At 45.5% G+C, this 21,645-nt stretch overlaps 1 protein-coding gene, 1 long non-coding RNA gene and 2 pseudogenes across 3 annotated transcripts in view; 3 read left to right on the top strand and 1 right to left on the bottom strand.

Moving 5' to 3' along the window:
* Positions 1-21,645, bottom strand: part of LOC129386858 (uncharacterized) — a 101,639-nt gene that overhangs the window by 31,301 nt on the left and 48,693 nt on the right. The gene's annotated exons all lie outside the window — the stretch shown is intronic.
* On the top strand, positions 5,236-7,814 carry LOC129386859 (uncharacterized). Of its 2 annotated transcripts, XM_055075139.2 has the most exons (4): positions 5,236-6,426; positions 6,554-6,786; positions 6,928-7,147; positions 7,230-7,814. In XM_055075139.2, the coding sequence occupies exons 2-4, from the start codon at positions 6,748-6,750 to the stop codon at positions 7,346-7,348; spliced, it is 378 nt and encodes a 125-aa protein (XP_054931114.1). In that variant the 5' UTR covers positions 5,236-6,426; positions 6,554-6,747; the 3' UTR covers positions 7,349-7,814. The 2 variants fall into 2 exon arrangements, with proteins under 2 accessions (XP_054931114.1, XP_072141670.1); XM_072285569.1 differs by having other exon boundaries at positions 5,236-6,786.
* LOC140214157 (uncharacterized) lies at positions 7,923-15,476 on the top strand (annotated as a pseudogene).
* On the top strand, positions 8,922-13,005 carry LOC140214280 (piggyBac transposable element-derived protein 4-like; annotated as a pseudogene).

The raw sequence follows: 21,645 nt of genomic DNA, 5'->3' as shown, positions 1-21,645 counted from the left end.
ATTGGCAGATGCCTAAAATTTGATGAGGAATATGTTCCAATATGCAGTATCAAAATGGTCGGAGGAAAGCAGGAAAACTCATGTACTTGTTCAGATACATTCAAGCTACTGTGTAATTTGGGTAAATTAATGCCTGTGGTAGACAGCATAACTGGGTTCTACATTAATGTTGTCTGTTGTAGGAGTCAAAGAGAAAACCACAAAATCAGGTGTGGGCCAAAACGTAACAGCTGACAGCAGTGCTCGAGCAGCAGACGAAGCATGTACTGTTAAACAATGGCATGGCTAATGGCAAAACTGTTGCAGCTCCAAGGGCAAGAGCAATGTGCAAAATTGCTTTGTGCTCAATCAGGCCTCATTTGCCTCAGTGCTGACTAATGGCACAATTACTGAAATAAATGAACTGGCTTTAGTTGCCATTGCCCTGTCTAGTTTGTCATAAATGTAATGCAACTTGCTATCTTCTGTATGTACTAAAATAAGTCCTCGAAAGTTTTCGGATATGCGCAATAGCTTAGGCTACAGCTAGATCAGTGCCGTCGTTTAATCGGTACAGTAGTAATTGGATAAAGAAATTGATTTTGAAAGCCACCTGCATATCTATACGTATTGCACTTACCACTACACCCCACTCATTTTGGGAGACAATACATTTGCGCCTCTTACACTTGAATGAATGAATGAATTGAATGAATGAATGTTTGATGTTTTGTGGCGCAAGGGCCAAGTATGGCCAAAGAGCGCCATGTCCGTGTTAATGGGCTTGCAATGAAATCATGAGTTCGATGAAGTTGGTGTGACGTGGCTGTAGAAGGGCCTTAAAAACGGTCGCGCTAAAGTGCGCAAAATCTGTATAATAAGATTATGGCGATGACTTATGACGTGTACTATGAACATTAAAATGCATTTAAATAGAATGATACGATGCGTAAAAATATATAAGGTTATAAGATATGTTCGAGCACTACTGCCTCCTTAGAGCCCTTGAAAAAACAAGGGCCTGGAGGCATGTGCAAGGCAAAACTTATCGCAGCGGCATCCTCTGGAGCGAGGATGCTCTACGAATTTCTTGGGCATATAACGTGTAGTACGACATTATTTAAGAAGCTCAGAACTGTCTTGGTGTCAAAAAGCGGTTCCTTACCAAGAAACATAACCGGGTGTAGAGGGATGTGATGTTTGTAAGCAAGCGGAAAATGTTTCTTTCTCTCCGTTTCGGCTTCCCGACACTCCAGGAGGACATGGAGGACGGTCAGCCTCTCACCGCATCTGCCACAGGTTGGAGGCTCATTTCCAGTAAGCAAAAAATTATGGGTACCAAATGTGTGTCCTATTCTGAGGCGACAGAATAGGACATCTGTTCGCCGAGATTTTGTTGGGGAGGGCCAAAAACCTAACTGCGGCTTTATAACGTGCAGTTTATTATTTATCTCTGCGTCCCACATGCGTTGCCAGTGGTTTCGCAGTTTCTTTCGTATGTAAGGTCTCAGATCTGTGAGAGGCACCAAATCAGTATTATTAACAGCAGGGAGTGCAATTGACGTAGCCATCTGGTCTGCCAAGACGTTACCCTCGATTCCCCTGTGGCCGGGCACCCAGCATATGATGATTTGCTGGTTAGACAGATAAGCTTTGCACATGTCGGAATAGACCTCAGTAAGTACAGGATTTTTATGTTTGTAGGGTGACATTAAGGCCTTCACCACACTTAGGGAGTCTGTATATATTACGGCCTTTTGGAGTTTTGCTTTCTTTATATGCTTCACAGCCGACCATATAGCGTAGGCCTCTCCCGTAAAGATACTTGTTTCTGGATGTAGTACATCGCATTCCGAAAAAGAAGGACCGACGGCTGCATAGGATACTCCGGCATGTGACTTGGAAGCGTCTGTGTAGAACTCTGTGCACGAGTGTTTGTACTGAAGTTCTAGGAAATGCATTCGAATTTCTACCTCTGGAGCATGCTTTGAAACTTTTAGAAAGGATACGTCACATTCTGTGACCTGCCAGTCCCAAGGAGGTAATAGCTTGGTTGGGCGCATTAAGCGGTGCTCCAGGAGTGGGACATGCATTTCATCGCTAAGCTCTTTCACACGCAGCGAGAAAGGCTGTCTTATAGACGGACGGTTGCGGAAAAGTGTAGCATACGACATATCGGTAAGGATATTAAAACATGGGTGTTCAGGAATGGAATGCACTTTAAGGAAATAACTAAAGCTGACGTATGATCTCTGTAAGTGGAGCGGCCACTCATTCGATTCGGCATATAGGCTTTCGATCGGGCTTGTTCTGAAAGCACCAGTGGCTAGTCGGATACCTAGATGATGGACAGGATCCAGCATCCTTAGCGCGCTCGGGGCGGCAGAGTTATACACAACGGCCCCATAATCCAATCGTGACCGTATTAGGCTCTTGTAGAGATTCATTAGACACTTTCTGTCACTACCCCACGTAGTCTTGGATAGAAGTTTTATTATGTTCATTGTTTTTAGACATTTTTCTTTGAGATATTTGATGTGTGGAATGAAAGTGAGTCTATCGTCAAGTATAATACCTAGGAATTTGTGCTCTTTGTTGATAGGAATTTGTTGTCCACACAGTTCTAAGCAAGGATCCGGGACCAGGCCTCTCTTTCGTTTAAAAAGTACACAAGAACTTTTGTGAGGATTGATTTTAAATCCGTTTTTCTCTGCCCATTTTGATACTTTGTTTAAACCATGCTGTACCTGTCTCTCGCACACTGCGAGGTTACAGGATTTAAAAGCTATTTGAATGTCGTCCACATAGATAGAGTAAAAGATGGCCGGAGGTAATGAAGCACGGAGCGTGTTCATCTTCACTATAAAGAGCGTGCAGCTAAGCACGCCTCCTTGGGGTACACCAGTTTCTTGTGTAAAAGGACGTGACAGCACATTGCCGACTTTTACACGGAATGTGCGATTGGACAAATAGCTTTCTATGAGGTTTAGCATATTACCATGAATGTCCATTTCTGCCAAGTCTCTTAAGATCCCGTATCGCCACGTTGTGTCGTATGCCTTCTCCATATCGAGGAATATGGATAAGAAAAACTGTTTGTGTACAAATGCGTCACGGATGTTTGCTTCAATACGTACAAGGTGATCAGTTGTGGAGCGCCCTTCCCTGAAGCCACACTGATAAGGATCAAGTATTTTGTTCTGTTCAAGGAAATGGATGAGGCGCCGATTTATCATTTTTTCAAATACCTTACACATGCAACTTGTGAGGGCTATCGGGCGGTAGCTTGCCACTGAGGAAGGATCTTTGCCTTGTTTTAAAACAGGGACCACAATGGCTTCTTTCCATGCAGTCGGAAGGTACCCTGCTTCCCAGATAGTGTTGAAAAGTGTAAGTAGTGTAACTTGCGTGTCATTGTGTAAGTTTTTCAGCATTTCATACATGATTCTGTCAGATCCCGGTGCAGAGCTCTTGCATGCGCTCAAGGCAGCTCTGAACTCTGCAATACTAAAAGGACGGTTGTATGGTTGATTTTGACGACATTTTCTGTTGAAAGGCTTACGTTCTTCTATTTGTTTGTATTTGAGGAAGGATTGTGAATAATTTGATGAACTTGACACGTTCTCAAAATACTCCCCAAGTGAGTCTGCCTGGTCTTGTAGTGTATCGCCCTGTGTGTTTACCAGGGGGAGTGAATGTGTTTGCCGCCCTCTAATCCTATTAACTCTGTTCCAGGCTTTGGCCTCATCCCTAAACGAGTTAATACTCGATAAAAACTTGTGCCAGCTTTCTCTTCTGGCCTGTCGGCGGGTTCGCCTGCCTTGGGACTTTATTTTCTTAAAGTTTATAAGATTCTCTGCAGTGGGAGAAGCGCGTAGCAACGCCCACGCCTTGTTCTGATTCTTACGGGCGATCCTACATTCGCTGTTCCACCACGGTACACGTCGTTTGCATGCCAGACCACTCACTTCGGATATGCATTTTGATGCGGCATCTATTATGAATGATGTAAGATACTCTACAGCAGCATCAATTTCTAGAGAAGACATGTCGGCCCATGAGATGTTAGTGAGACTTCGAAATTTCTCCCAGTCGGCTGTGTCTATCTTCCACCTAGGAGCTTGCGGAGGATATTCGTTTTCTTTAGATGTCCTTATCAGTATGGGAAAGTGGTCGCTCCCGTAAGGATCCTTCGTAACTTCCCATTCAAGTTCGAGCAGTATAGACGGGGAAACTATACTAAGATCTATTGAAGAAAATGTTCTGTTTGCTTGAGAGTAATATGTGGGTTCCTTTTTATTCAGCAAGCACGCACCGGAAGAAAAGAGGAACTGTTCAATAAGGCGACCTCGCGCGTCTGTACGAGAGTCGCCCCACAGGGAGCTGTGGGCATTGAAATCGCCAAGAAGAACATAAGGTTCTGGCAATTCGTCTATAAATGACTGAAATTCATGCTTGTTTAATTTGAAGTGTGGGGGTACATAAAGCGAGCAAATGGTGACGAGTTTATTTGAAAGAACAGCTCGAACCGCCACTGCTTCAAGGGGCGTTCGTAGCTGTAAACGTTGACAGGCTACGCTTTTTTGAATTATAATTGCAACACCGCCCGACGATGCGACAGCATCATCGCGATCTTTCCGAAAAGTAACATATTGTCGAAGAAAGTTTGTATTTTGATTTTAAGTGTGTTTCCTGTAAACACAGCACCTTTGGACTGTGTGTATGGATGAGTTCTTGCACATCATCAAGATTCCTAAGAAGACCTCTGACATTCCATTGAATGATTTGTGTATCCATATTTAAAGAAATATAGGTGCTGTGTTTACGGAAACGGAAGGGATGCCTTACATTACAGAGCCCTTTCGAGGCCCTGTAATAGGTGTTTTGTTCTTTCTGAAGCGTTCGAGCGAGTCTCGACGCTCCTTAGGCGTTTGGTGCACCTTGGGGACAGGTGTAGTGTCCATTGCCTCCTGTGAGACGCCGGACAAGCGCTCTTGCGAGCGAGAAGTTTTCAGGGGGAGTCCCGCCTTGGAAGGCAAGACCCCTGCTCCCACCAGCCCGGAGGTCGATGGGGCTCCCTGAGGGATTTGGCTGCGCTGGCCGTTGCCAGCGCTGGAAGGGGTCTCGGAGGTTGGGGCAGCTTCGGCTGCGCCCACCTTCGGGGTCGTCTGTTGGGTTGGCGGAGCAGCGCTAGCTGCAACCACCTCTTACACTTGTAGTGAATTTTTTAGACAAACTGAACACTTTAAATAATGCCAGTTTTACTGCTCTACCATTGACCAACACCCTTTGTCTGGTGCAGCAAAGCCTAAGTTGCTTTTGCGCCAATAAACCCAATTTAATTAACATGTGTGAATTTAGGGGCAACTGCTGTCTTTAAGGCTAGAAAAGCCCCTGGAAGTATAAAACTAGTCTCTCATCAGTTCATAAAAAGTCTTTTTGATAACTAGCTGTGCACACATAATATGTTTTAATTTTATTTGCAACTTGTTTATGCAGAGAAAGAGGACCTTGGATTTGCAGAAAGACAACTGCTCTGACTCTAGTGATGACGAGAGTCTCATCGCATTATGAGAACTTAGAAATTCTGAGAAGGAGGCTACGTTCTGGAAAAGTAGATTCAAATTGGAGTGTCAACATTCAGCGTCCTTAAAAAGGCACATCGACTTTCTAGAGAAAAAAATCGAGCAACAGATGACTTTATGTAAGTTGAATTACCAAATATTTTGCGAGGGTAATAATATACATGAACAGGGCTCACAAGTTACTTTTCTATTTTTTTTCCAGTTCAGCAGACAGTGGAAAATTTTGACAGCCAGCCCTGTTGGTGTGGGAATGGCAAGCTCACAGCAAATTTCTGCAAAAAGGACAGCAAACATATTTTTAAAACTAACTGTAAGCTTAGTGGTTATGACTGCTATGCTGTTTCTCCTGAAGAGTTATTTGCATTAAAATTAATAGGCTGATGTTATTCACATCAAAAGAAAAAAATCTACTGTGTAAAAAGTGGAGTTTTCAGGTCACTTGTATGTGGCAATGCTCACATTGAACTAGTTTTGTGGACATCACACAATAAATAGTTTTGTCTCCTCTGACAACATTTTGCCTGCACTTGCACATTCTCATGACCATTACTTTTTCTTTTTTTGCATCTTGAGAACATGGTTCTGGCATCTCCCCCATATGTCATGAGAAAATTTGATTCTAAGGCCAGAAAACTTGCTTTCATTTACACAGTAGGAAGTCTGAAGAGCGGTTCATCTCTCTTCTCAATAATGTAAACAATAGCGTGGTTTTCACAAAGAGGGGTCATGCGGAAATTTTCAAATGTGTTAACCAGACTATTTCTTGCAGGCGTGATTCTGCAAAGGAACATCGCAGCAGAGCTGTCAAAAGCTGCATCAGAGCCAGCACCTGAAAGTGCTAGGTGCCACGAGAAACCCTGTGGTAATGAAACAAATATTTAACATTGTCTATCTTGAGCTTCAGTGCATGTTGGTTTTGTATGTTGTCCTGTCATCGCTCTCTCTAAAGCTATAAGTCAGCGTACTGCAAGTAAAAAAAAATTGTGCAGGGGATAGTATGCAAGTGACCACAGCTGCTGCACCTACACCACCAGCCGTATTGACTGCATCAGAAAATGACTGCACTGAAAAAGCAGTTGAAAATATGTGGACTTCAATATGTGGACTTTCGTGGACATTTCTATGTACTCATGTTTCGTGAATTGTACTTCTCAACATTACGGCAAATCAAGCAGCACAGAAGATGGTGCCTGCAGAATTTTCCCCATGTGATGGGGTGCTGGTAAGTGAAACTCCAAAACTGTTTTCCTATGCATTTTTTAATCCTGTGGGTGAAACAAAAGTCGAGCTTAAGTTGACATGCACAGGCTCTTTTACCGCTTAAAATAAGGTTTTCTTTCTCCATGCATTTCTTTTCTTTCAGTTCAATCTTTCAAAAAACATTTTCATAACAGAAGAGCAAGCAGCTAAGCTGTTCAAGAACAAAAAACCGAGCATTCTGGTCAGGGATGATGTGCAAGTTGTGTGGGGATGCAACACACTTGCGCAGAGGAGCATAAGCGGTCGGTTGGCACCCACAAAAGCTAACAGTGGGCAGGAGCCATCCAAGCAGCTGACACCAGAAAAAGTGGAGGTTGTTTACGGTTAGTCTTTTTTTCATCATAATATTGTGCTATGTTTATAATGAGTTTATTTTCAAAATTATTTCATTATACTTTCCTGCAGGGTGCCTGGCCTACTGGGGCAATGTGAACAATGTGGATACTAAGCTGGCCCACCACAACGTGATGCGTACTCTGAGTGAAAACATACAAGACTGCAAGAGAAAGCTGTGTATTAACTAAATGCAAAGCTGTGCATGAATTAAGAGAGAAAAACTATATGTCATGTATGATATATTTGCACAACTATGCATGGATCAGCAGAGTAAAGCTAGTCATGCATGAAGTGATATTTTTCAATGAAATACATATTACACCTTGCATCACAGCGCTTCTTTATTTGCGCACGAGCTGCTGGTGAAAACCACATGCCGCAGTGCATTTTCTTTCTAGCTTCCAGCAAGTTTAAAGCAGCTAACATCAGCAGTCTGCGATCAACCTGGGGCCACAACATTAGCGCTAGGATTACTTTTTCTAGAGGCAATATTTTTCAGCTGTGGTGACTGGTGCTGTGTGCCAGCCCGGACTGTGGGTCTAGCTAGGTTCTAGCTGGAACCTCTTCCAGCCGAATTCCAGTTGGCAGTTCTGGCAACTGGATCCAGCTGGAAGATGTTCCAGTTGGGACATATTCCGGCTGGATTAAGGAACTGGAAATTTCACCCAGCTGCCTTCCTATTTTTCCAGCCGCCTTCCTAGCTAGTAAAGCCTCCAGCTGGGTGAAATTTCGAGTTCCATAAGCCAGCTGGAAGTAAAAACTTTTTTCACCTGGGACCTTATTGTGCAGTAAAGGATGAGCCTTTTTATGTGGAAGGATTGGTTTTTCGTGATGAACGTGCTACTATCCTCGAGTCTTTAAGAAACAAGCTTATACTGCTTGATCATGAAAACCATCAAAGAGCAGTTCCAACAGCAGCTTGGAGAAAGGTACTGGTGGCCTTGTTTGGGCTAACAGGTTGAAAATGCAGTCCACAATTGTTACATTAGTCAGGCCACAGATAAGTCTGCTAAACCAGTCCTTGCTCCATTAGAACCAGTTCCCTTTCCAGAAAAAGCATGGGAAAAGTTAGGTATGGACATAGTCCACCCTTTAATAAAATTGATTGTTTATTATTCAAAATGGCCTGAAGTCTTCCATGTGAAGTCGCACCTGACGTTGTCATGACCTTGGCTACAGCCAAGAGGGTTTCCCCGAATCCATCGTAACAGACAATGGACCACAATTTAAATCTCAGCAATCTGCCTTTTGCGATGCATTGTGGCGCCACCGTGCGGTGGCCACGAGAAACAACTTGGCAGGCGCTGCTGCACGCCGCGACAGACAGCCGCCGCACGCAACATTCGTGTGCAAGCAGCAGCGTGTGAGAAAATCGCAACGTGTGCGCGCAGTTTGTCACCGTCCGCTAGCCATGGACCCCGCTGGTGAATGCTTTATACCTGGAGGTTTCTTCAGTGTGACGAACAGCTGGAAAACTCGCTTCAGCAATGTCAAAATACCCACGGAAGTACAGCTCGAGGAACACATGGAGTTGAGCGGAGCGTGCTTCGGGCGTCAGAAAATGAAAGGAACAATGTTCCAAGAAGAAGGATACGTGTGCAACATCATGTACAATGACGTGTCAGCAGAATCCACGTGCAGACTTTTGCGTAGTGTCTGCCTTCCGCCAATGAAAGGCGGCTATTACATCATGCACGCTGCGATTTCCAAGGCGTCTGGCTCCATCTTGGCTGGTCATTGCCTTGGCCCCACAGGGTGAGAAAACTTTCTATCTTATATCTGGAGTGCAACCCGCATTAACCACGTGCAGGAAATGTAAGTCTGATTGGTAAAATTTAGGAATTCGTAAGTATACCGGCTCTGCCGTTGTGGACTAGCTGCTAGCTATATAAAGGTATGGTTGCTTAAATGTTGAAAAAATATGCATGCTGTAAATGTAGAAGGCAGGGAGTTCTTGTTTGTGCGCATTTGCATGTATACCGATCGACAGGGGTGAGTAGCATACCAATTTGAGCTTGTCTGCGACCGTATGCAGCCTTGGATTGCCGGTATCATACAGTACACTATTTAGAAATCCAGGGAATACATGGGAAATGCGGGAGATGGAAACTGGAAATTCAAGACGATGAGCAAAACGTGAACAAGGTGAAAGCAGGAGCCAACGTTTCGACAAGTGGACTTGTCTTTTTCAAGGCGACATGTGCTTTCCTCGCCACAGTATATATAGGTGGGGTTCTTCTGAACAAGGCGAAAGCAGGAGCCAACGTTTTGACAAGTGGACTTGTCTGCAGGAGCCAACATTTCGACAAGTGGACTTGTCTGCAGGAGCCAACATTTCGACAAGTGGACTTGTCTGCAGGAGCCAATGTTTCGACAAGTGGACTTGTCTGCAGTACAAGTACACTATTTAGAGGCATATAACGAGAATGACTTCCAAGTTTGGCTGTTTACTGTAAAACTGCTAGTTGTACTTAACTTGGTACTGGCATAGCTGTCTGACAAGCCAGATTGCATCGTTCCATGATGCTGTTAATGTGTGCACATGGTGTTACAAGGCTGATGCGCGAGTGGTGGTGTGCAGCTCATGTCTGACATTGATGCACGTATTTCATGTTGAGTGACATGAAATTAAACCCGTTCTTTAGAATTCGTAAACACCTGATTCCATCCTTGCCTTGATGAATACCTGTTGAGCACGGAAACTCATCTCCTCTTCAATATTATTTTTGCAGCCTGAGTGGCACATGCCAACATTTTGTTGGGTTAATCCTTCATGCCATTCACTTGACACAAAAGGATGCAGCAGCGTGCACAGAAGATTCATGTGCTTGGATTGTTCCTGCCCAAAGAATGCTGCGGCTTAGCAGGCATTAATTAACATAGAAGGCGGCAAAAGTGCCTCATAATCTGGGAACACACTTCCGGCCCCTTTCTGCAAAGGGTTCTTTGTGGCACCATGTTGACCCTTTGTGTTGTAGGATTGTTTGCATTTGTGGTAGCAGCTTTTGACTATCAACTCATTCACATAGCTACCTTGTTTACAGCGTACATGAGTACTGGTATGTGGACAAATATATGCTACTGGGTTTAATTAAGAAGACATATTGGTGTCGCTTTGTGAATTCTTAACTACAAGACTTGCATTGAGAAAAAATAACACAAAGCTGCCACATTTAATTTCCTTACATTGGATGTGGTCGCTGACTAAACATCACAGGAAGCACTTAAAATTTCGTTATTGTACTTGCAGAAACAAAGCTTCTTTTTTTTTTTTTTCAGCCAAAAAGCCTGAGCCACCTCTGCCTCTGCAAGGCATCACTTTTCACTCAAGGAAACATGAAGGTGTGAAAAGGCGGCGGTTTGACTCGCTGCCAGGGCTGTCACCGAGTGACACATACCTGCTTGCTGCTGATCTCGAAAAGGTGGCAGCAAACTGCCTGCTTCTCCATTATGTAAGCAAAGAAAACTCAGGCAAATAAATTGCAAGTGCATTTCACTCTGCATTTTTTTCATCTGTTAAAATAAGAGTTAGCAGTGTTCCATTAGCATGTGACCACAGACAGGAACAGTGTGAGAGCCCCTTTTACTGTGCTTTTATGTGAAGTACAGTTTGCATCGGTATAACGCTAATGACAGTAGTGCTTGATATGTGGTGACATTTTTTATCTCACTAACCAATCTGCAAGCTTAGCAATGAGCTTAGCTCTTTCATTTTTAGGCATGTTTAACTCTTTCGGTACGGCGCCATAGGCCATCGAACACAGAGTTCCAATGACTTTGAATCTCCCGCAAAATTTTGAACCGCTGCGCTACAGACAACTAGCTCCATCTGGCGGATTCATTTAGAACTCCTCTTTCAGTTCCGTTTTTGTGCCGCGACAACTGACTCCTGTTCCAAGCACTTTCACCGCTTCTGCTGCCAATTTTTGTGATCCAAGCAGCAGTGATAGCTCAAGCAACGATGCGGGATCGTCAGATTTTAGCTGTGATGAAGACGCTCCAGCTCAAGTGCCCCGAACGTCAACAGGTGCTCGCAGGTAGGTTTCGTTTTTGACTTAGCGCTGTAATTATACAAAAACGTGGTTCAGATTTGACGAATGCAGTCTTATTTTTGTGTTTAGGGTCTCAACAACCTACGGCGGGGATGTTTTGCCAAGTACACCGCGCCGTATCGAGTTTTCGCCCACGAGACAGCCCGGTGCCCATGTCGGAGCAGTGCAGCGGAGCGATGCGCGTCGATTCTCAAGAGCGCTGGATTTTTTCCTCTTGTTTTTTACTACAGAGGTGATCAAGACTTTGTGTGAGAACACAAATAAATATGCCTGGATGCATATTTTGGACCGACCGACATACTCTCGACGTGACGGCTCTTCGGAGGAAGTCACTCCACTGGAGATGCTCAGACTTATTGGGATAATCATCTACATGGGAGTTGTTGAAGTGCCACGACTGCACTTATACTGGCGATCAACAGGAATATTCAGTAATCTTCTCCCGCGAAATATTATGCCAAGGGACCGTTTTTTCGCGTTGCTGTCATACCTAAGTGTAGGGGACCCGGAGGACTTCGCAGCTGCAGCATCTGTTGGAAAGACTTGGAGGGTGTCCTGGCTTCTGGATCACATAAATCAAGAATCTGCAAATTTGTTTCAACCACAGCGCGACCTCGCCGTTGACGAACGTATGGTGAAATCGAAGGCTCGATCAGGTATAAGGCAATACATACGAGACAAGGTGACGAAATTTGGATATAAACTCTGGGTGCTGGCAGATTCAAGAACTGAATACACCCTTCAATTTTCGGTGTATACTGGCAAGCGTGAGGCACCAGGACCGCATGGCTTAGCCTTTGACGTCGTGAACAAGCTTTGTACAAAGTACCTTGATCAAGGCTACAGAGTTTATATGGACAACTTCTACACTTCAAAAAACTTTTTGAACACCTCCTCGAGCTCAAAACTCTTGCATGCGGAACAACACGCAAAGATCGTCGCTGTTTTCCAGTTGAATTGAAAGACTCATCATGGGAAAAAGGCGCAGAGTGTGGAGATGTCAGATGGATTCGTGACGGCAACATCCTTTACATGCAGTGGAAAGACTGGCGTGCTGTAAACTTGATGAGCACGATGCACACAGCAAATGAGCATGTGCCTGCCAAGAGAAGAGAGAAAAGGGGGCGCCAATGGGCTCTGAGAGTCATCCGAAAGCCACTCCTTGTCCACGACTGCAATGCCGGGATGTTAGGCGTGGACAAATCAGACCAAATAATTGCCACATACAACGTCCTCAGAAAATGCGTACGTTGGTGGAAAACGCTGCTTTTTCACTGTGTGGATATCGCGTGCGTGAACAGTTTCGTACTGTTCCAGCAGCACCGAAAAGACAACCCAACAGTTGGAGAACTTTCTCGAAGCACCTACTTTGACCAGCTTGCATTTAGGGAAGAACTGATTCAGCAAATATTTGGCTATGATGAAGTCGCAGAAGGTCATGCTCCTTTCTCACCCCCCTTCTCGCCCTTGGACCCTATTCGGCACCAACCAAAAAGAATGACGATGAGGAGAAATTGCAAAATCTGCTATCAAAAAACAGACACAGAACAGAACAAACGTCATGTGCTCCACTTGTGAAATATACCTTTGCTTCTTGCCCTCACGGGACTGCTTCGCCGAGTGGCACAGCCGTCAAGGCTGCTAGATTGATGGGCCCCGATAAATGCAATACGTGGTGTACAGGATTGATATATATTGGAAGCATAGCTAAGGGGCCTAGTAACAGTTTGTATATTTCAGAATTCTCAAAATAATTTTCTGGCTAAGCACAGTCACTGATTTCTCTTTGTTTATACTTTTATGTGCACATTTTTTAGGTTATTTGACAAATAAAATGTGAACAATTCTAAATCTCGCAGCACAGTCCTTGTTTATATAAAAAGCCACACCAATAAGCTACGATTTGCTGCATAGCAATGTTAAATGCATTTCGTTGTTCAAGAGAAAAAATTTTTTTACTGGAAGCACTCTAAATTAGCCACTTTTCTGCCGTAACGAAAGAGTTAAATACTTGCAATGCTGAACCAACTACTATTTAGCTATGTTGACCAGCATTATTAGTGAAAAAAAATCAAATGGCATAATGAGCTCATGCAAGTTACAAGCTGCGGAAAAATTCTTATGTTACTGTGAAAGTAAGCTGTAAAATTTTGTAGGAGATCGGTATCTCCCTACATTTTAAACATTGCAACATGCAGTTGTGTCATTTGACACAACCTAAGTACTTTAGCCTCTTTGTGTAGGCCTGTAGGGGTTTCTTTGTAGAAGTAAATAAAAGCTAACATAACGGTAATAAGTTTCTGTCAAGCAATTCATCATAAAAAAGTAAGGTGTGCAAACACCAACAAGAGAACTAGACAACATCGTGTTTGTGTAGTCTGGTTCTCTTGTATCCATGTTTGCATGTGTTACTTTCTTTTACTGTGATTCCCTAGCAACTAGCTGAACTTTCTCTCATTTTAAGCTTCATTTGTAGTACGCTGAGCTACTATCTGCAGCGTTTATGTTGCCTGGTTCTCTTGTGTCCGTGTTTGCACCCCTCACTTCCTTCCACGATGAATCCCCACCAAATAGCTCAACATTTCCATGACAAGTGATGCTTTGTTGACACCGTGCTACTTGTCATTGCTTTAATACAATGCAATGCTTGCTTTATGACTTGTAAAATGGATTCTAAACCCATAAATTAACAATACTTTTTTTGCAGCTATACAGGCTCTCTCGGTGGACAGCAGAGCTGTTATGCTTGAGTCAACGATTGGACAGGCCAGAAATCCAAACTGGCACATGGAGCGGATTGGTCGACTAACTGCCACAATGTTTAAAAGAATTGTGAGGTGCCGAAAACCTGACAGTATTGTTAAAGAGATACTTTACCCACAGAACTATAAAAATTGGAGGACGCTTAAGCTTCACCTTCAAGAGTGGATTGCAATAGCGTTATCGCACCCCATTCGCACCGCCCACTCATTCACTCGGCATGCTCTTGAGTCACACAAAGACGAAACGTGCGCCTGAGCAATCGAACAAACCAAAGAACTCGGTGTCTCGGAGGGAGAAACGATCTACGCGAGCGAAACGTCGTGACCGGCACGGACACCCGGGCCGCGACGTGCCATGAAGGCTGACGCCTTGATGGGATCGTCATCTTTCTCGCTTGGGAGCACCATGCAGACGCATGACTCCTCGCCAGCAACCCGGCACACACCGCAGGGGACGCTTTCCCACCAGACACACTACGGTGCAGCGATCACGTCAGAGGCGTCCCGCATCGGACAGATCACCTAGGAATCATGCTGTGAGCGGAAAGACGAGCCGCGTTGCGCGGGCGAGTGGCGTGCCACCTGTCGGGGCAGTGCCGTACATTGCGAGGAGGGGGTCTTCTGTGTTTGCCGTAAGATGGCTCTGCGTGTGCTCCAAGCACAGAAGAAATGTAGCAGAAACGTACTTCTCTATGCATTTGACTGTGATTTCTGTAATTTACATGCTCATAATTATTGACATACACCGCAGCATAACTTTCTAGGCACGTTCCTAAGACAACACTGCATTTACTAGAGGCGCTCTTGTACCGCTTTGAAGCATTGAATTCATGGCTGAGTGGTAGCATCTCCGTCTCACACTCCAGAGACCCTGGTTTGATTCCCACCCAGCCCATCTTGCAAGTTGTTTTTATTCATGAACTGCCTTCCGCCATTTTTCGCTCATGGCCAACGCCGACGAGACCGGCTTTTCTGCGACACGAGCTCTTTAAGCTATCGCGTTAAATCGCTATCGCTATCGCGTCATGTGCATGAGCCAGATGCCATTCAGGCATATGAACAGCTAATGGCCTGCATGGATAAGACCAAAACAGTGGGATATACAGGCCTGCACGTGCATGCTGAGCATCCGTTTATTGCTGCATCCCCAGATAGACTGGTATTTGAGGGTAGTGACATGGGGCTGCTAGAAGTTAAATGCCCATTTTCCTTCAAAGGAAAAAGAATCGAAGAAGCTGCAGCTTCTCCAAAGTTTTGCTGTAGGGCAACAGATAATGAAATTACATTGAAAAGGGAGCATGAATACTATTATCAGTTGCAGGGCCAAATGGCAGACAGGACTACGCTGGTGCGACCTCTTTGTGCGGACTAATGCAACATCCATTGCATCCTCCTTACATGTAGGAAGAATTTTCTTTGACGAGGCCATGTGGTCTCAGGAAATATTGCCAGAATTACTGCATTTTTATAGGAATGCTGTGGTAGCTGAGTTGACCAAGTGAACTAGAAGAGGGCTGCCCCTGTATAGTTCTGCCAGGTATGTTGGCACTGCCAAAAGAAAACTGAAAACCTGCAGAAAGCAGGAGCCCCCTACTACAGAAATATGTGCACCACAAAGAGAATGATGGCCATGCTTCTTCAGCAGCACTGCATGACACTGAGATGGAAACGGGATGGGAAAACGTCTTGTCACTCTGCGAGAAGAAACGGCAGGCGAGGGAGTGCAAAAGAGAGCCCGGAGGAGACATCTCGTCGAACTTAACCAACAAACTGAACGACGACGATGCTGACCACGCTGGAGGCGTCTACCACTGCTACCGAGGGAAGACGTGAAAGTGGTTATCTGCCTGCATCAGGGCAGATAACCACTTTAACCAAAATAACGGCAGTTGCACCAGCAACTGCCGAAGATAATCGAAACCTGGGCGACTACCAAAGAAGACTTCGCTAGGCAAGCGAATACCGTGGTGGTTTGCCACCGAGGACGAGGACACTGAGCTAGAGGCCTACCCAGAACTCCAGCCTGAACAACAAAGCAGCAGTTGCCGTTCAAGGCCGTGAGAGCTGCCCTGGTTTGATCACCCTGGAGTGCAACCAAGACAGAGGTCCCAGTCGTGAATGGGAAACCAGCAGCAGCAACATCCCATCCAGATGGAAGACAGTGCCAAGGCTCCAAAGAGCTCGCTGGCATACTCTATTACATCTTATTAAGAAATGTTAAAAGGAAACTCCGGCAATTTTGCTATGTAAACGGATGTCAATGAAATTCGCTGAGTACGTTCCTTGAACACTTCCGTCATGTCCACAAAAAAAAAAGCAGGTTTAAGAGTTCATATATTTTTACAAGTGACTAATTAATTGCCTCGAACACCCTACCTTACCTCCTCCTCAGTTACAGAGCACATTGTGTATGACATGAGGAGTGCTCTATGCAGGGCGTGCCAATCATGCAGACGACAGTGACGATCATCAGCTAGTGCATGGTGTGAGAAGTTGCTGTCATGAGAAGTTGCGTTCACTGTAGATGAGCAAGAGATGGGACGCAAGTGGTGTTCCATTGCTGGCCACACGAACTTCGGCCCTCTCCATCTGCACACACAGTTTAAGGTCATGTCGATAATGTTCAGCCGAAGTTAAGCCGATATGTCACAGTAGCATACAGTAAAAGCTCGTTAATTCGAACTTCAGTAATTCGAATTTCGGGATAATTCGAACCGTACTACTTGGTCCGGCCTAGCTCCATAGAAGTCCATGTATAATAAAGCCCGTTAATTCGAACGTGAGTTGGTTCTGCCACGGTTAATTCGAACTACGCGCCGCCGCGCCTGGGCGGCGTGCCGCCTGGCACATGGCCAGAGCAGGCCTTGTCGCGAGGCTGCAGCGGCTGAGTTGCCTCCAAAATGGGGCGAGAAGGAAAAAGCGGGTAAAACCGGTGCCAGCACCCGGCGCAGAGGCTGGAGGGCAAGGGGTGACAGCTGTGGCAACAGCTACGCCCTCTCTCTACCTCCGAGAACTGCGGTTTCCGGTTTTGAGCCGCCGATCTCAGAGGCCTAAGAATCTTGTCGTATAGCTGCAGTTGTTAACCGATGGATGGCGCAACCAGCACAAAAAATACAGCGAATCCAGTACATCGCAGCGCCGCTAGCGCTCGAGAATTGAACGAATAGGAGGAGCCTTCGTCAACGTCTTTGTCCTGAACTCGCGGTGGTCTCGGCCACTTTCGGCAGCCTCGAGTTTTCTGGTTTTCGGCGCGCTTACGACCTTTGTTGTGCGGATCGCTTGAAAAGTTAGGCCTCGGTGGTGTGCTTCGCCGTGCTGACGTGCGGTTTCAGAATGGCGTGCGCCCGCGGTAAATACTACTGCGCCAAAACACTGAAGGATAAATGCGACATCTTACGGGAAGTGGACGCCGGAGTCTTGTCGAAACAAGAAATCGCCAAGAAGCATGGGATACCGAAGAGCACGCTGTCCACTTATATAAAAAATAAGAGGGCGATTGAAGACGCCTTAGAGGCAGAAGTTGCCAGGGAAAGGAAGAGGATGCGGCTGGCAAAGTACCCCGACCTCGAAAAAGCGCTTCTCCTCTGGATTAAGGAGATGCGTGCTCAGGACATACCGCTGAGTGGCCCCGTCATATTGGCGAAGGCAGCGGACTTCGCCCTGCGGCTGGGCTACGACGACTTCGCAGCTTCAGATGGGTGGCTGCACCGCTTCCGTGAAAGGTACGACCTTGTGTTTCGTGCGGTGTCAGGGGAGATGAAGGCTGTTAACTTGTAAACATGTGAAAGTTGGCGCTCCGAGGTCCTACAAGGCTACCTACGGAAGTACTCTCCGCAGGACATTTTTAATGCTGATGAGACAGGCTTATTTTTCAAGTTACTGCCCGCCAAAACGATCACGTACAAAGATGACAAGTGTACGGGGGGTAAACGAAGCAAAGAGCGAGTAACGGTGATGGTTGCGGCAAATATGACCGGAAGTGAAAAGCTACCGCTGTTCGTGGTAGGAAAGTCGAGCAATCCTCGCTGCTTCAAGAACATCAGGTCCCTCCCAACAGACTACGCGGCAAACAGGAAGGCTTGGATGACTGGAGAGTTGTTTAAGCAGTGGCTCATGAAGGTAGACAAGAAGTTCGAGCGCTGTGGCCGCAAAATCCTTCTTCTTGTCGATAACTGCTCTGCGCACAAGATTGAAGTTCAAACGAATGCCGTTGAGTTGGCCTTTCTTCCAGCCAACACAACGGCAGTGCTGCAGCCCATGGACCAGGGCATTATAAAAAATTTGAAGACATTTTATCGGCGCCACATACTAGAAAGAGTTATTCTATGCCAGAATTACGAAGTGACGCTCTTGAGTGCACTGCATATGCTTGTGCGTGCTTGGGAACAAGTGACAGGGGCTACAATAGCCAATTGCTATCGCCACTGTGGCTTCACCACGCAAGGCGAGCACGTGGACGAGCCACCTGCGCACGGAGACTGCGTCACTAGCGTCACCGCTCCCATGTCGGACGTTCTGAAAGACGTTTCCTTTGCCGACTACGTAGACGTGGATGCGAGCGCAGTTGTCTGTGGTGTGACCACAGACGAGGACATCATTTCCCAAGTTAAAAACATAGAGCCTGTCGCTGCCAGTGACGACGACGAGGAAGACGACGAGGCACCGGTGCGGCCCTCCGCTGCGGAAGTCATGGCCGGACTTAATGCCACCCGCCTGTTCTTCAGTTTTGAAGAAAGCGAACAGGAAGCCTTCCGCAACATTCGCTCTTTAGAGCAGAAAGTGCTTGCTGTTGCCTTCAAAGAAAAAAAGCAGACCACAATTACGGATTTTTTCAAACATTAAATTGAACTGGCGCCATGCCCTGCTGCTTCCTGGTCGCGGTGTCCTGTTTTTCTTCATTGCTTTCATTAGTTCGAACTTCGTTTAATTCGAACTGAGATGGCGTCCCCTTGCGGTTCGAATTAACAAGCTTTTACTGTAGTTTAAGCATCTACTGCTGGCAGACCTGAGTGACTGACCTCAATGTAATTAAGCCATCAAGGTGAAGAAAACGCCTCCTGTAGTTCAGTGTTGACCATACGGATTTGAAATAAGCCATTCCCAATTTGATACAGTGCCCACACAAAAAGCTAAAATCGTCGACACAGAGGGGTGTCGACATAGGTATGTTGCCGTTTTCAAGGAAAGCTGCCAGCCGCAGCCACCGGCACTTTCCTAAATTAAGTGCGACTAAGAACATGGGTGTATTTTCACATATTGTCATGCAGACTCATTATTTAGCTTTTGAGGTGCACTGCTTGCCTCGTATCCCAAATGGGCAGCAAGCGCAGGCCCTTTGATACAGCAGTGCAAACAACCACCTTGTTCAGCTGCCAACGGTGTCAATACTGGCATCGCCATTTCCACGAGAAAACCCCACGTTCTCTAAAGGAGCGATCATACACACGAAGTCCTCATCTGTGTCTGTTTTATGGAACATATTGTGTATGTGAAGAGAATACGCAGAATGATAAGGAGGCAGCCATAACAATGTTCCCGTACTACAGTCCCCCCCTTGCTGTTTTCGAAGTTGCATGGTCACTCATATCAGCGCGATCCAGAGCGATGCAACATGCATGATATGTGCCCGTTTGATATGTTCTGATATGTCAACGATGAGTGGCTAGCATCCCAAGTGAACAAGCGGGGATGCTGTACTTGTTGATGTAAACAAATGCACCGGTCAGTGCTTTGGACATTAAGCAGCGTTCTTGCGTGATACAAATGCTGAAAAGTGGGCTCCACATCTTACAGTAAGCATGTGAAGTGCTTCCCTGAGAAGGAGTAATACCCCAGTCACATGAGCATGCCAAAGGTCCTTTAAAGTTAAGCCGCATTGAGCTTTCAAAGGCATATTAGTTCAAGGGATATGCGTCGGTGCTACATGGTCTCCAGATGGTCCCCGTTGAAGCTTCTAACAGAAACTGCAACGCATCCTTAGCACTGCCATCACCTCAAAAGTAATAAAAAAATATGGTCCAAATACGTCTTATAAAAAATTTGTCATTTCTTTCAGCAATATTTATTTTTCCTAATACATAGAAACATCAAAACAAAGTGCACGTGTAGTAAAGGCATTACTTTCCCAAATACATCTGTATTTGGGAAAGATGGGAATACACTTGCAGATGATGGCCACTATTTGTACCGCTTCGTACACCGCATGTTGGCGTCGATTATTTGTTGGTGCTCTTGCTTCAGCTGCATTGTCTAGTGTTCTCGCCTTGCTTTTCAAAGCAATGAATTGTGAAGATGAGCAACAACGCTGAAGATGTGAGAAAAAAGTATGCAGTAGCACTGGCAACATCGCTAGAAATGGACGACGAGGCATCAAGAAAAAGGGTGCGTGATATACGGCAGCGTCTCATCGCCAACAGCTGCCTGTTGACAGTGCTCGCTTCATCGTGACATGCAGTGCAGCGACGGGTCTGGGCCTATCGTTGCCACGAAGAATGGTTCGAAAGAACACTACCAAACCTTGGCAGCCGGCATTGCAAACAGTCGTTTAGAGTATCGAAAATGATGTTCAAATACTTGGTTGACGTCTGCCGGCCAGCAATGCAATGGCAAGTGACAAATATGTGCGAGTGCATCGCTCTAGAAAAGCATGTGGCAGTCAGCTTGTATAAGCTGTGCTCGTGTGCGAAGGACAGAGCAATAGCGGACATCTTCAGCATTGGTCGTTCTACCGTGAATGTTATATACAGGAAATTTTGTGCGACTATGGTTGCCACCCTCAAAAAGGAATGGGTGAAAATGCCTTCATCGGACGACACGCCAGCACATGTAAAAGAATTCCAGGCAGCTTGTGACTTTCCGCAAGGCGTCTGGGCCCTGGACGGCTGTCACATACCGGTATCGCCGCCAAAGGAGCACACAAGTGATTATTATAACTACAAAGGCTCGCAAGTCTCTATGGGTCTTTTTGTTGTCGTTGACGTGACGAATAATTATGGCTGTAGTTGATGAAATTCTAAGTATTCTTTCTTCAGGAACCTCCTCTCTTGGAAGCTACCTCAGTGATGTTTGCTCAGACGTAGAGGAATTTATAGTTGTTTAGTGAGATTTCTTCAAGTTCTTCATATGTTACCTTTATTCCTTTCGTCTCAGACAATTTAATCAATTTCAGTATTAACAACAATTTCTTAATACCATCCAAATCTTAGCCAATCGCTCGCAGTGAGTATGCGCCACCTTAGAAGCCGATCCTCGAGAGAAGACAACATGTATCGTCTGCCTTTTTACAAGTACTTAGATTACCTCCTAATGTTGGGATACTTGGATTGTTTTCAGGAAGTGAAGAAGAGGGATGACCCCTTCCTCTACCTGTCTTACAACAAGGTAAGTGCAACTCCGGAAAGTTGTGCGACTTCGACTGCAATGACTGCTCCATCTTCCTTTATCCGTTGTGGTGACTACCTGTCTATCCCACTGTTAAGCACCTTCTGGTAGCGGGTGTCCTGTAACCTGCTTTTGACGAGTTTTCAAGAAACTCAGGTGGACGTATTGAACCCAAAGCCACATAGCCATTGGTCTTGCTTTGGCACGTTCAACTCCCTATTATCATATCCACATTTACACTTGTTCAAGGGAAACAAATTTATGGAGATGAGATTCTGGCATATTTATTCT

The sequence above is a fragment of the Dermacentor andersoni genome, chromosome 11 (genome assembly GCF_023375885.2).
Source record: "Dermacentor andersoni chromosome 11, qqDerAnde1_hic_scaffold, whole genome shotgun sequence".
In the NCBI taxonomy this organism is placed as follows: domain Eukaryota; kingdom Metazoa; phylum Arthropoda; class Arachnida; order Ixodida; family Ixodidae; genus Dermacentor; species Dermacentor andersoni.
The sequence above is the reverse complement of the archived record's forward strand: the minus strand, read 5'-3'. Positions and strand labels throughout refer to the sequence as shown.